At 44.3% G+C, this 14,284-nt stretch overlaps 1 protein-coding gene across 2 annotated transcripts in view; it reads left to right on the top strand.

Annotated features, from left to right (window-relative positions):
* BBS4 (Bardet-Biedl syndrome 4) overlaps window positions 1-14,284 on the top strand; it is a 44,717-nt gene that overhangs the window by 9,705 nt on the left and 20,728 nt on the right. Inside the window, exons 3-6 of one of the 2 annotated variants that reach the window (XM_035566657.2) lie at window positions 7,883-7,962; window positions 12,020-12,083; window positions 12,899-13,010; window positions 13,650-13,722. In XM_035566657.2, coding sequence (XP_035422550.1) covers window positions 7,883-7,962; window positions 12,020-12,083; window positions 12,899-13,010; window positions 13,650-13,722 — 329 coding nt within the window. The remainder of the gene's footprint in view (window positions 1-7,882; window positions 7,963-12,019; window positions 12,084-12,898; window positions 13,011-13,649; window positions 13,723-14,284) is intronic. The other variant, XM_050712908.1, reaches the window with a different exon arrangement.

The following is a 14,284-nucleotide window of genomic DNA, read 5'->3' as shown; positions in this document are numbered from 1 at the left end:
AATGAGGGATGGGCACGTGGTGGCTGCCTTGGGGAAGCTCTGGTAGGTGATTTATCCAGCATCAGAGTGAGGTTTCATGTCTCATATGCAGCATCTCAGTGTCTTAACAGAGAGACTCTTAGTTTCTTCCGGGTTCTGTCCCCTTTGCCCCATAAGGTTTAAGCTGTGTAACAGAAGTCCTGCAATTTAGTCACTGTATCGTTCATATTTTGCAGTAATTTCATTCAACACCCAACCTTGATTTATTTTTTTGTTCATCCTAATTAGGATGAGGCAGGGCACCTGGTGAAAATACCAGTGCTGTAGATGTGCTCATGTAACCGAAGACATGACACCCATGCAGTAGGGAAGAGCAAATCTTCGTTCTGGGACAGATGTCTGGTGTGGAAAACTTCATCCTGAGGCAGCACGTCAGGAAAAACTGCGGCATTCAGAAACAGGGTCTGGTAGCAGGAAGCGCTGGACCGTTTGCAAGACCAACTCTAAAATATCCTTCTTTTGCAAGGGATGAAACGAGGGTAGGTTTTAGCTATTACTCTTGGTTGAGTGGGAAGTTTCAGAGGCTGTCGGGACTGAATTGCCGTGCTATTCCTGCCTTAATTTTGTTTTGCTTTTAAATGGGAAAGCTTTTTCTTACAAAGGCCTTATAACAATTTTGGTTTCAGTTTCTATGCAAAACACCTCACACCGTAGACAGAAAAAGCCTAAGCATAAGTATTTAAGCCAAAAGAAGGATTAGTTTGGAAATCCTGAAAGCACTGATCGCTACCGCGCTCCTGGTACTGGAATTAATGAGAAGCTGGTTAGGAGGGTTATTTTGGGAACGTCTGCAGCCAGCATTACTTCTTTTGTGGGGGAAAATATCTTCCATCCCTCAGACCTCCTGTGCAGTTTTATTCTGGGGCGGCGTACTCTGGCAAACAAACACCCAAAGGGAGCTCCCTCTCCCCATTGCCTACCAGGGTATCGAGCGCAGGGCATCAAGCAGGGTGAAAGCATTGAAATGGGGAAGATAACAGCAGGGGAGCTCTGCCAGGGGCTTGAATCCTTGAATATCTCCAGCGTAGAGTTGAGAGCTGTTGTCGAATCAGCCTGTTTTTTTTCTAGATTAGCTTGTGTTTAAAAGCAAACATGGCAAAAGTTGTTTCAGACTTGTTTTTCTTCTGTTCAGCATGCGTGCTGCTGCTCAGCAGACAGCATCAATGCTCAAAATTGGCTTGTGCAGAGGAAACAGATGGTTGGTGTCTTTTTTGAGGCCAATAAACGAGAGTCTACTTTTTTAGTTTGCTTTTGAAGGTATGTGTGCGTTACTAAGCTTCAACCCAAGGCTGCTCGCTCTTTTAGGTCTGAATCAAATGCTTCGTGTCGTGGTGCTCAGGGTGATGTATTCGTGCTTAGGGAAATATAATTCCCCACCTCTTGTCGAAAGGAGTCAGGATTGCAGAGCAGTATCTCACCAGCCTCGTGCTGGTAGTGGAGGTTTCCCAGTAAGCAAACTGATTGTGCCACTGGGAGGTCTGGGGTGGTCGCAAGCATTGGTTCCTTTACTTCTGTAACCTTCTCACTTCACCTTTTGAAGGTTAAACTTGAGCAGCTCATGCTGTGGAGGCATTTATATTGAATAATTTGTGCAGGTATTTGTTTTGCAAATAAAAACATTTCATTTGGAGGAACTCAGACCTTAAATGTCTTAACTCAGGAAAACCACTGACTTTGAAGTCTGAGCTGGCTGCTCTTCAAGATTTATGCAATGTAAACTAGCAACAAAAATTGCCCCCACCTTTTTTTCCTAGTGTGTAAATCAACTTTGAGATACAATTTTCATCTCTTTATATAACTTTGGCTAATTTTCCTGCAGGGGGAGGTGTAGAGTCAGAAATGTTGCCTTTTTGTTTAAACCTGCTCTTGTTTTTCAGCCTTCTTCCAGTTCTCTCTGTGTCTCGTGAAGCTATTAATAAGTGATAGTAAGATCACAGCTATGAATTATGGCTTTCTTTCCAGCATCAGGATAGTACATGATGAGTTTTACTAACCCCAGCTGACTGTAAATAAGGAGGAACCATATGGGTTTATCGTTTGATTTAAAGGTGTTCCAGCAGCAATTTGCAAAAAGGAAAACAGAGAAGGGAATTAAACAGAGGGAATGGCTGCAGCCATGCGAGGAGACGGTTGCAAAATCCTCTCTTTTTTCTGTTGTTTACAGGTATTTTACACTTATAAACGTTTCTGCATTTTACAGGTATTTTTGTGTACACAAACACCTGTATTCTCACACATGTATGTATGCGTATATACACATGCAATGAGTGCAGTGTAGCATAAACAACCTCCCCTGGGTGGTGATTTTTTGAGCTATTTTTTATCAGTACCAAATTTTGAATACATTTTGTCTCCATTTATACTCTTTCCAAACTCCAGAGCTGGATCTGGGCGTAGGCAGGATGATGTTCCTGTACTAGTTTTCTTCCCAAGCTATAATGTGTTTATATTGCCACAATTTCAACAAAAGCCTTTGGGTGTCTGAGTAAGGAAGAGGATTTCTTGTTCTTGTGTCTGTGCACCAGCCTAGCTAGGGATTTGTAGGATGCTTCACTGCTGTCAAAGCAGTCTGTTGTTTTTAAATTTAAAAAGCTTGAGAGCTTAAAACGCTTTCTATCCATAATTTGTACCTTATTTTGGAAAACAAAGTTCCCTGGTACATTGTTCTATAGCAGCCATTTGAGTTTGTTCCTTATTATTTTAGTATTATTTTTATTCAGAAGATGCTCATTACCTCTATTTCATCAGCTTTACCTTATTTCCCCACGTTGGGAGCTTGTGAAGCTCAAGGCAAGAAGGAGAACTGCACAGCTGGTTTCATCCTCGCCTTTCCCTTCCTATCGGTGTCTAATTAAACACGGTTGTGGAAACACCGAGCTTCATTTCAGGCTGTAACTGCAGCCATGCCCAGCAGCAAACCTTCCCCAAACTCTGCAGGTGGGAACGATCACATCCCTGGCAATAATGCCAGGAAACGTCTAGAGGAGACTGAGTTGGGAATCACGGGATGCGGTGGATGTTGGCTTTGAAAGACTTAACCACACGTTGCATCTCAGGTTTGAAGAGCCTCCTCCAGCCGCAGGTGAAATGTTGTTATGCCGCCGTGAGTTTGATGCTAAGCTGATGACCAGAAGTACTTGCAACTGGGAAATGAATCCCAAATCAAAAAGATCAATCCAGCTTTTGTGTCTTCGAGAGAGCCGTGCCCTCTACAATGGCACAAGATAATGGCCTTGTGTCTTAGCTGCAGCAAAGCTCCCCTCTTTTTCTTTTTGAGCAAGATGCACTGTCCCAAATATTTTCTTTGGTGCAGCTCTGCTAATAGCAAAACACCACGGTAGTGAGAGACTTGAGTCATTCCATCCTTGTTCATTAATCTTGAAAATACCTGTGTGCTGGTGTGCTTTCTCAAGACTGCAGGGTTTTGTTTTACAGCATCCAGTTTTTAAGTGGGATGTAACTAGGACGGGTGACGGGCTGGCTGGTGGCTGCGCCTGTGCGGTTACGGTGAAGTCGGCTTTGTCTGGCTGTGCCTGCAGCACAAGTAGTCTCTGGGTACCTTCTTTGTGAGGACAGCTAGTGCTTTAGCAATCGCTTCCCCCTGAAATTTGGTTGTTTGTGCTTCCCCCCCACACCCTTTTTACACTACAGCAATTTCAATAGGCTTTTATTAAATCTGAAAACCGCTGTTTGATAGTTGGTATCTAGGCTGTAATTACCCAATATGAAGACACAAGCGCAAAGTAATTTCCTAGGGAGGTTTCCACAAAAGGGGACAATTCTGATTTTATTTTTTCCAGTCCTTTGAGAAAATCTATAACAGGATGAATGGAGTGAAGAGTGATGATAGTGCAGCACAGACACAAACCTGATGATCTTCCTCCGATTCTGTCGGGTTTTCCACTCCAGTGACTTCTGTAAAGGCGCATTGTCAGAAAGAAAAATCACGTTGCTGGGAGCAAGTTGTGCCATCAATCACTGGCCACAGAGAAAGAGGGGGATCAGATGGATTCCCTTTTGAATTCAATCAAAACACTGCAGAGCAACCGGCCTGTCTCTTGACTGAGGTATTTAATCATATATTTGGTGCCTGGCACCCTGTCACAGGTACTTAATGAGACTAGACTTTTGTACTCTCAGAAAAGAGAGGCGAAAAGATAATTACACAAGCTATAAACCCTTTTCACTGTAAATACAGTTTGGGGATAATTGTGTTTTCTTTGACTGGCCCTTGATCAGCATGATTTACAGAAAATACATCTGTTTTCACTGCTAGAATGGTCAGAAGCACTGCTTTTCTAACCTGTGGTCCCTGCATCCCCGCAGGGACTGGATTGTAGGTGAGGGCGGTGTGAAAGGTGGCAAAGAAAAGCGTGTTTTCCTGTGCTCTGCAGCAGTTACATACGAGGGACGTCTGAAGGTCCGTGTATTGAAAAAGGTGGAAAATTGGATTACAGGCAGCCTGAGGGACGTGATGAATGTGCTCAGCTCCTCCCGGCGAGGCCAAATTCGGTAGCTTTTCCCTGTGCAGAAACCTCCCGGGCGACCGGTTGCGACCTCTAATTAGGGTGAGATTGCAAACCGCTCTGTGCCACATGAAATCTCCACTCTTCCCCATCATCCCTGCCCTTGAGGAGTCTGCAGCGTGGTGCCGGCGCTTCTTTCCTTTCTTTGTGCCCCTCGCAGCAGCCCCGTGGCCAGATCCAGCCACGTGCTGCTGTCGAGGCCGATGCAGCAAGTGCTGTGCGGCACGGCACGCCTCACCCATTTTTGTGTTCGTAGGTACTCTGTGGGTAACATACAGCCCAGTTAACAGTCCTTTGCTTCCCATAGCCCTTTTCGGGTGGATTAGGCAAGTTCTTGTCTAATGATTTATTAATTTCCTCGCAGTTTCTTTGTCTTTCCTCTCTTCTCTGTCCTCTGCGGCTTCCACACCAGGTTTGGTACATAATGTTTGTCTTGGAGTTCTTCATAGAAAGGGTCAAACCATTGATGTTTTCTTTCGGGAGTAGACTCAGGGAGTCTATCAACATTCTTCTATGAATCTTTGTGTTTCTTTTGTGTTCAGATCACTTATATCTACGAATTAATCCAGACATCTTTTTCGAAAGACATCAGAATTTATTTCTCTTTTTTCAATTTATTTGTCTTAGGGAAAAAGGATGCTGATGTCATCTCAGTCAGGTTTGTTGCTATTTCCAAATGTGTTTTAGGAGAGCAAAAACTCCATGTGTTTTCCCAGTTCCACATGGTTATCTGAGGAGATAGCTCAGCGCATTGCCGGGGGGAAGCAAAACTGTTTTATCTCTGCAGATGTGAATGCCGTTCGCTTGTGTGTCTCATGGCCTTTTTGTTTCCTCTCAGTTTTATTTCCAGCCCAGCTCTTTTAGGTAACTCTTCTGGGTTTTGCAGTCTCAGACCCATAAGGCAGGTGGTGTTTGTGAGATGTTAGTGTCCATTTTGTCATTTTCTTTCCATTCCTGCTTGTTTCTCAGCAGCAGGACAATGGCAGAGGAGATTACAAGGAAAGAAAACACTGCCGTGGCTCGTGCCTGTCTATGCTGCAGATGTTTGAGATAGATTATGGTAAATTGATCAAGCTCACGCTCAAATCCATTATAAAATCTGTGTTCATTTCCAGGTGGCATTGTTCTCTTCAGTCTCTGATGCTTTTTTCAACGCTAGGAAGTGCATGCGCAGGATCAATTGTAGCTCGATACCCAGCTCAGTGCAGTGACATTTAGCGTTTGTGTTGCTGGCTTGGGTGAATGTTGCCTCTTTCTTCCTTCCCAGCACTGCTCTCAGCAGGCATTGCGGTCGTGTAGGCAGCACTGTAATGTCCTTCTGGTCCCACAACTGTGAAAAAACCCTTTCCTTAGGAATTCAATAACCCATCTACCATCCGCTCGCCGATGTGCCATCCTTATCCCAAAGCATTCATGTAGGGTCAGACGTCATTTGGTCTTTCCCACCTCAGCTGGAACACACCCCAGCCAGCTCGATTTTCTGTATGCTTTAAGGTTTAATGGTGCTCTCTATTTCTTTTCGACCTCTTGGTAAGGCTTGCAGTACTCCTGGCATCAGGCTGGAGACCAGGTGGGATTTGTCTGGAGGCCCTTCTGATTGTTTCCTATTTAAAACAGTTTCCATTGTTTGTAATGATACAGGATTTTGTAATTTTAGACTGTATTACTAGCACAAATTGGCAAAGTATACTTTAGTTCTGACTGGAATTGGAATGTTGATGGTTAAATAGAGTTTGCAATGCCTACCTTTAAATCCACGATTACAAAAGAAGGTAAGGAGTACCTGAAGTAAATAGGAGGTCAGACCTATGTTCCATCTGGTTCAGTATTTTGTGTTGGGTAGTGGCAAGAGGAGATGCCACGCAGGGGCAGCACACAAGTCTGGCTGCTTTCTGCAATTCACTTCCAGTACCCCTAAGTGCTGTATTTCTAGGAAAAGAAAGTTCTGTCAGAGCCTGGCATCTGCAATAACTTACACAAGGAAGTCATTACAAGCCTGCCAATGAATTAGGTAACCACCCGATGCAGTCCAGAAGAGCAGCCCTCTAGGCTCTTTATGAAATAGCGCTTTTTAAAAAATCATTTTGTAGCCACTTTTAAATCCTTACTTGCTGGGAAACCACGAGGAAGAACAAATGGAAAACATAAAGCTATTGGAAATCGATTAAACTGGTCTGGGAGTGTGCGTGTGCGAATGCCGTTCTTACAAAGGTCTGAGAGGGAGCAGCATTTGGTGCGAGCTTTTGGATCCCTGATCCCTGCATTGCCCTAAGTTGGTCACATCAGCTTTCCATCTGACCCTGCCCCGTGCCGCAGGCTGCCGGTGGGGACCATGGGCCATCCCTGCGGCCTCGGCCCCTGCGAAAATCTTTGCCTTCCATGCTTCTGTCACAATATTGACTTGCAAACATACAGCTTTTTGCCAGTTGCTATGGTTACCTCTCAGCTACCAGCATCTGAGCTGCAGAAACGAGTACCAAGCAATACGTTTCGAGCCTTAATGAAATGCACAGCAGTGTGTTAAACTTTTAAACCCAACACGAATATCACTAAGCAACATTCATTTCGTGATTTGCCATAATTACTGCTGCAAGCTCCATAGAAGTGAAACACCGGAGCACAAGCCTTTCCCTTCCACTGCATCAAATAGGTTTTTCTGCCAGGAGCTTCATAGTAGCTCAGACCTGTGATGTTTCATACTCCCTTCACAGTTTCAAAGAACCAAGCCCGACCTCTCTAAATTATTCACACCTTGAGAATGGCAACATCTCCAAAGTCTCCTTTTGTGTGTGGTGCCTATTTCCTTCTCATTCACTCCCAGAAATTTATTTTAAAGAAGTTTGATTCTTCTGCCCTACTTCCAAAATGTGAATCTAACTCATTTCCCCAAGCTGCTTCTTGCGTATTTGGAAAAACCAATCCCATCAGACCAGCGTTAGTGCTAAATTAAAATGTGTGTGTAGCCAACGTGTTGCTGCTTGGTGCTGCTTGCTCCTGTAGCCGCGCCAGAAGGAGCAGATGCCTCAAGCCTTTTGAGGTGGTACCTTTCTGTTTTCTGCTAAGAGACCTCATTTAGTGTCTCTGTCTCAAACAAAGCATTTTACACATCAGTTTGAGAAATAAAATGAGACTGGACATGGGTTGTATGTCCAGGCTCCAGGTTTCAAGTCAGAAGTTTAATTGCACCGACGGGTGCAATTGCTGTTCTCAAATTAGTTGTGTTGTGCTTGCAGACCAGGCAGTTCAGAATCCCTCTCGTGGTTCCCTGCAGGCCCTGGTTCCCTGCTGATCAATCTCATTTTGTATTTTACATGCAGTGCCAGAGTTACCCGTCCTAGAGAGGAGAAACTGGTACATTTATCTGCTCTATGTTCGCAGAGACTACGACGAGTGTAAGGTAAGAGCTGCTGCCAAGACTTTGCATGAGGAAGTACTTTACTGCTATTGTCAAATGACAGTTTTCATGCCTGGCCTAGCTGGGCCGTGGACAGGGGAGGTGCAGAGCTATGGCCTTCCAGGTTTGCCAGATCACCTGCCGTGCCACAGAGTCGTTAGGACCCCTCCTTTCCCCATAAACCAGTACATCACCAACATAATATCCCGACTTTGAGGTAAGGCTGAGCCCTAGCCACCCTCCTTCCTGACTTCTCTTGGAATCAGGGGACCAAAAGAAAGTAGAACTAAGACAAGGATCAAAACAGCTTTAATTTTATTAAATCCTCAACTACAATCAGGATTCCTACATGCAGTTCTCTAGAGTGCTCCATAAACTCACCATATGTTCGGAAGTGGTGAAAATGAAAGGATTGCAAGCTTCTCTTGTTCCAGGTGATACCCAGGGTCTTCCACACTGATTATAATGCAGTTCCGTAGTGCAGGTCTCTCAAGGGTCCTACAGAGCTGCTATGAAAAGCACTTCAATCAAGTAATACATTTCTACCAAGTCTAAAACTACATCTTGGCTATCCTTGAATGAAATTCTTTCATTTTGCATGTGATACGCTGCACCCTTTTATTTCTCCTGAGTTTGGTGGGTATCACGGAAGTGGTTGTTTGATTTGAGATTTAACAGTAAGTGGACTAAGAAAATGACAAGTTTATTAACGAGTGTTTTTTCCTGACATACTGAGGATGATGGGGCCAGTGGCAGGAGGAGGGGTGTAAGAGTTGCCTTTCTGTTTTTGTAATGTGCAAAGAAGATCTGAAAATATTTTTTTCCTCCTGAAATATCAGGATCGGCCAGGACTTGTCTCTCTCTGTTGGAGAACTCCTGGGGGTGCTTAAGAAAGTGGTAGGCCAGAGGAAATTCATTTAGCTCTTAATTAATGGAGCTGGAGGGCTCTATCATGAGCAGAGTGATTTCCTCTCAGATCTTGGTTTAAATAGATCTAAGCAGAGGCTGGACTAGTAATCTAAATAGAAAATTGCTTCCCTTTTCTGTTGATCTGACTGCATTTCGTTGGTTTCCTGTTTTGTACGTTTGCCGGTTCCCTGATGGGATGTAGACTCGTGGAGTGCAGAGATGTACAGCTCAGGAAAGCAGAAAGTAGCCGTGTGGATGGTCTGAAGGGAGCACTGACTTCTCCAAGTTGTCCTCGGTCACTGAAGGAAGTAAAATATGGGGAAAAATGTAGAGAAGACAGCTAATATCATTTCCTGTGGCAGACCAGTTTTGCTGTAGCTGTCAGCTCCTTCCTCCTGGCTCACAAAACCGTGTTTTTGTGGTAACATTGGGAGAGTTTGGCACCGGACAGTAGCTGGTTAAATAATCTTCCATCCTTCCTCCCAGATGTGATGAATATGTGCTCAGAGGCCTGGATTTGTCCCAAAGAAGATAAGAACATCAGCATGCCAGGATCCTTCTGCAGTCTCTGAACCATAGCCGTGTCCAGAAGGCAATGCAGATTCTAGGTGGGCTGAACTGCCCTCCGGTAGCCTCTGGCTCTCTCTGCTGGTGCCCGATGGGGTTACAGGTCTACACAGGATGCCCCAGGTGCCTGCCTTTACACGCAGTGAGCATAGGCAGCCCCAGACATGCTATTCAGGGCCAATGCCGTCAAAAATGAAAGGTGGCATTGTTATCCCTGATGACTGAAATGGCTTTAAACTCACTGATTTCAGTATAATTTTGGCATTTGTTAAATCCATCAATTTTCTTTTAAGACTCAGCTAATAAACAAATGACCTGTGATGCTATTAATTTTGGCCTGATCTTGTTGTACACTCCTTGCTGCTCAGTGCCTTGAGATGCCTCCTCTCTAGCACAACTGTAAAAGCTCCCCTATTTGTCAGCGGTGTAAAAGCCCAAGGAAAAAATGTTTCCTAACATTGACTCCCTGAAATCCAAGCATTAAATTGGTTTTAACCCTTACAGTGCTGCTCCTGCATCTATTCCAGCGTTGCCAAGCTTCTGACCAATGTTGCTGCTTATTACAGCGCAAGATTGATAACTCCGGCTGCTTGATTCCACTACCCAGCAAGGCGCAGGGCAAACATCCCCTGGAGCCAGAGGCAGCAGCAGCCCTGCTATTGCAGTGCAGGCAGAGTGGATCTGGGGGGTGACGAGGGGGGAGCACAGGGACAGGCCCTGCTAAGCAGTCGTCATCACTCAGCTCTTGCTCTTCAGATAGGCAGCTCATAAACTGTGTGTTCCGCTTGCAGCAGCAACTCTAGCTCTTCCCTCTAACCGTTTTTCACAACAGAAATCTTCTGTTATGTGTGAGGGAAGGATTATTAAAATTACCAGATGCTTTTAATTAATTAAAATCACTCATGCTGGTTGGTCTCCTGCCAATATGTCTAAATTCTGTCAGCAAGTTAAATAAACTTGGGAGGAAACGCTGGGATTACAGATCATATTTCTCAGCTCAAGGCCTTTCACTATGGGATTTTTAGGGCTTAAAGAATTAATCAGATCTCTATAAAAGATAGCTCTCTATTGCCTGCTCTTGCTCTGAGACTGGTTTTATGTAGATGGGGCAATGTAGCATGTCTGTGTTCAGAAGATGCTTGTTTGTGTCTGAGCTGAATGTCCGATGATAAAGTACTTGGTAAAGACTAAAATGTAGGCTCGTGGAGGGTCTCTGGTCAGGAGATCAGGGGGCGTTATGTCCAAGGGAAAGAGCAGCCTGCGCTCGTTCTTTTTTTTCCTTCCTTTGTTTAATTTTCTTTCTGTGAGTGAGGTTTCTCAATAATAACTCTCCTTGCCTTCACCCTGCTTTCCATGTGCTATGTTTGAGGTTCAATTTTCCTCCTTGTTTTCAGGTCCTTTCATTTTTATTCGTCTCGGAGGCAGGGGTTAGTGGTACTGATCACACACTTGACAGAAGTGCCAAATGAGCGCCAGATTATTGTTAGCCCAGAAATCCTCCTTTCTTTCCCCTCTTTGTCTTCTACGTCAGAGCAAAGGAGGAACCTCAAAGAGAGCAGAAACAGGGCATTTGCTTCGTAGTCAGAGTTTGCATCCTGCCCAGAGTCACTCATTTTGGCTACTTTTATAATTTCAGGTCATGTGTGACTATGGAATTTAGCCAAGCTGCACCTGCACCCCAAGCTGTCAGCTGCAGGAGTGCATCCAACAAGAATTTACATTTTCCTTAGTTTTCTTCCTTCCTTTTCCCATGTACTCATCATTTGTTCATTTGACTTTCACTGACTCAGCTGCAGTTGCTCCAATTCAATTTATTTCTTCACAAAGGGCCTAGAGTAGATACCCTTATCAGCAGAGGATGCTTTCATAGATTTCTTGTGGCGTTTTCCCCAGGTAATATCTAATTATCTTTGGTAATGGGAATGAACAGAGAGGCACTGAACGGCAATGGTATTCCTGGCACCATGCTCTTCACAAACAATGATGAATTTGCACTCTTACACACACTCTTGTAGTTGTCCCAAATGCAATCCAGTGCCTGTCTTATATGTGCAGTTGTGGTTTATGTAGCTGAAACCAAATCTCTTTCACTAGTTTTGTTAAAATGTTGAAAGTTGACCACTTTTGTAGTATTTTAATACAGCATATTGCAAAAACTAGCTGCGAATTCTGGCTTAATACTGACTTTTCCAAGCACAAAATTTGGTTACGTGAATGTTGTATTTGTCGTGTCCTGTGTGATACCACCGTTACTGTCACGAAAGGAAGCACCGTGTCTCCCAACATGTCGCGTGATGTTTGAATTCAAGGTGTTTCGGGGCACTCTGCTGTGCGCCCAGATACAGCACAGCTATATGTAGCACGTGCAAAAAGATTCCAAATCAAGGTCGCAGGAGGCATTTGGTTGGTCAGAAATCATTTTTCTTTCGTAGAGGTTGCCTTTATTAAAAAATTTGAAGGGTTTATATTCGTTTGAAAACTGCCATGCTGCAGTTTCGAAAGGGGGTGATGGTGACCCAGTAAATGGGCTTCTCCGAGACGGGAATTACATTTACCCTGTGGGCTTTGCACTTCCTCGTTTCAGGCTGTCATCAAAGAGCAGCTCCAGGAGTCTCATGGAAGGTGTGAATATGCTGTCTACGTTCAAGGTATGTCACATGAGGCCTCTGAAAATCTTAATATTGCTAAAGCCAGTTACTTTTGATACAAGGTACAGTGAACAAGTGGGGACAAAAGAAGGAAACAGGAGTAAAATTCATATGTAAGTATATTTGTTGGCTTTCTACCTACCTACCTTCTAGTGTTGAAATTTGGGATTATCACATGAACAGAGACAAGATTTTCTGTTTTCTCTTCACTGATGAGTTTGTCATCAGTTCCTCCTTGGACTCCTGGCTCTTGGCCTTTGATGTGCTGGTGTTCGATTGGGTTGTGTTTGATCGTGTGCTGTGAAACGTATTGTGGATGTGTGTTGTCTGTCAGAGCTACGTGCCTCAGGTGGCTGTTGTCTTACTGCTGGCTCTAAGAATGGCCTTCCTCTGCCTGTCCCACCCTCTGCCCTCTCACAAACGTCCTCCAAACCTTGGCGTTGAAATTCGAAGGGCTGTGTGTCACCTTGGCAGACGACTGGGCTGGGGGACAGCTGAGATTTCTTGGCCAAGGGCTTATTGCAGCCTGTAGGAGGAGGGGAGAAATCCAGACTGCATCATAATGAACAGTTGGCCAGGGTTTCAAGATGCCTGTACCATTAACAACAGATTTTTTTTCCAAACGTGCACGAGTCCTTTGCGTGTATTTTCATTCTGTCCTCACACACAGCTTCTGCATGAGGTTGCTGCAGGAGGGGAAAGACCAAACAAGTACTGCTATAATGTATCTGTACTCCCTGTTAGTTCCCTGCTGTCAGAGGTACATTTTTCCTGCAGGTAATGGACTAATTTGCCTGGTATATGTTGTCTTGCAGCTTTGATATTTCGCTTGGAGGGGAAAATTCAAGAATCTCTTGAACTCTTTCAGACATGTTCCATTCTGAACCCTCGAAGTGCTGACAACCTCAAGCAGGTGGCACGATCGCTGTGAGTGGTGTTTTTATTATTTCACTTTGATGTGCTACCCAGGACCTTCCAGGTTTTGTTTTTCTCCCAGGCATCAAGTGGAATCCCTGGCTGCTTAATTGCAAGCATGCTTCCTCCTTATCAACACTTGAGATGCTTTCCAGAAGCGTGGGCTACCCTTTAAAGCACATTCTCTGTTATCTGCTTGGCTGCTATTGTTGTGGTTTTTTTTTAAATTATTTTTTCTGTATTTTTTTTTCTAATTTGTGTTTGTGCTTTAAGTGAGAGAAGTAGCACACCAATTTCCAGGTCCAGAGCTAAAGATGCAGCCTTGAGCAGTGTAAACTTGCCCTGCAGACCCCTTTCTGTCTCTGAGTGTCCAGTCTGCTTTTGATCACCTGTGCTTTTCCTTTGAGACAAAGGCAGATGACAGAGCCTGTGGATTCATTCCTTGTATCTCCAATAATGTAAGGGAGTGCAGAATTAATGACCTTGGTCCTGAAAGGGAGCAGTGCTGACATGATTGGAAACTTCTCAGGGCTTCTCAGGCAGGTCTCTGGAGAACTAGCAAATAGCATCATTTCTCACTGGCAAAGGTGATAGTGGTTGCACAGCAGGGTTTCAAAGCAAGAAAAAATAAAAATTGAAATGCTTTCACAGGTTTCTTTTGGGGAAACACAAGGCAGCCATTGAAGTGTACAACGAAGCAGCTAAACTCGATGAAAAGGACTGGGTGAGTGTTGTGTTGCTTTAGAGATTACTGTGCTATGCAGATGTTTCTGCAGTTTTATGGAGACAGTTCAAACGTGTTCCAGGCAGAGGGGAGCTCATGCTGCCTGCAGTGCGAGCTGCAGGGCTGAGAGGCAGCATGATGATGCTGATGAGGCTCTGCAGCCGCTGGTTTGGATCGCAGGAGCAAGGCATGATCTCAGCCTGCAGAGACCCACACCTTGTCTTGGGGCACGAGCAGCAGAGAATCTAGCAACGTGTTTGAGCTTTGCAAAGTACCAGTATTAACACAGCCATATATAGTACAAAGAGCTCGATGACATTAAGGACAGTATGGGAAGTGCCTCCTTCGGTCATCATTAAACCCTCAGTATCACTAAAACTTGCTTGAGTAATTGGGAATTCTTTCATAATGCAAAACACCATTGAAAAAGATCACCCTCAAATTAGCTGAAAGGGTTACTTCTTATCTACCAAGCATTATCTACTTGGACAAAATACAGGCTGATAACTACAGGAGCAATAATAAATTAGCTCTTTCCTCTTAAGAGGGAAAGAACGAAGGA

This window comes from Cygnus atratus, chromosome 11 (genome assembly GCF_013377495.2).
Source record: "Cygnus atratus isolate AKBS03 ecotype Queensland, Australia chromosome 11, CAtr_DNAZoo_HiC_assembly, whole genome shotgun sequence".
In the NCBI taxonomy this organism is placed as follows: domain Eukaryota; kingdom Metazoa; phylum Chordata; class Aves; order Anseriformes; family Anatidae; genus Cygnus; species Cygnus atratus.
Note: the sequence above shows the minus strand (reverse complement) of the source record. Positions and strands in the feature narration are given on the sequence as shown.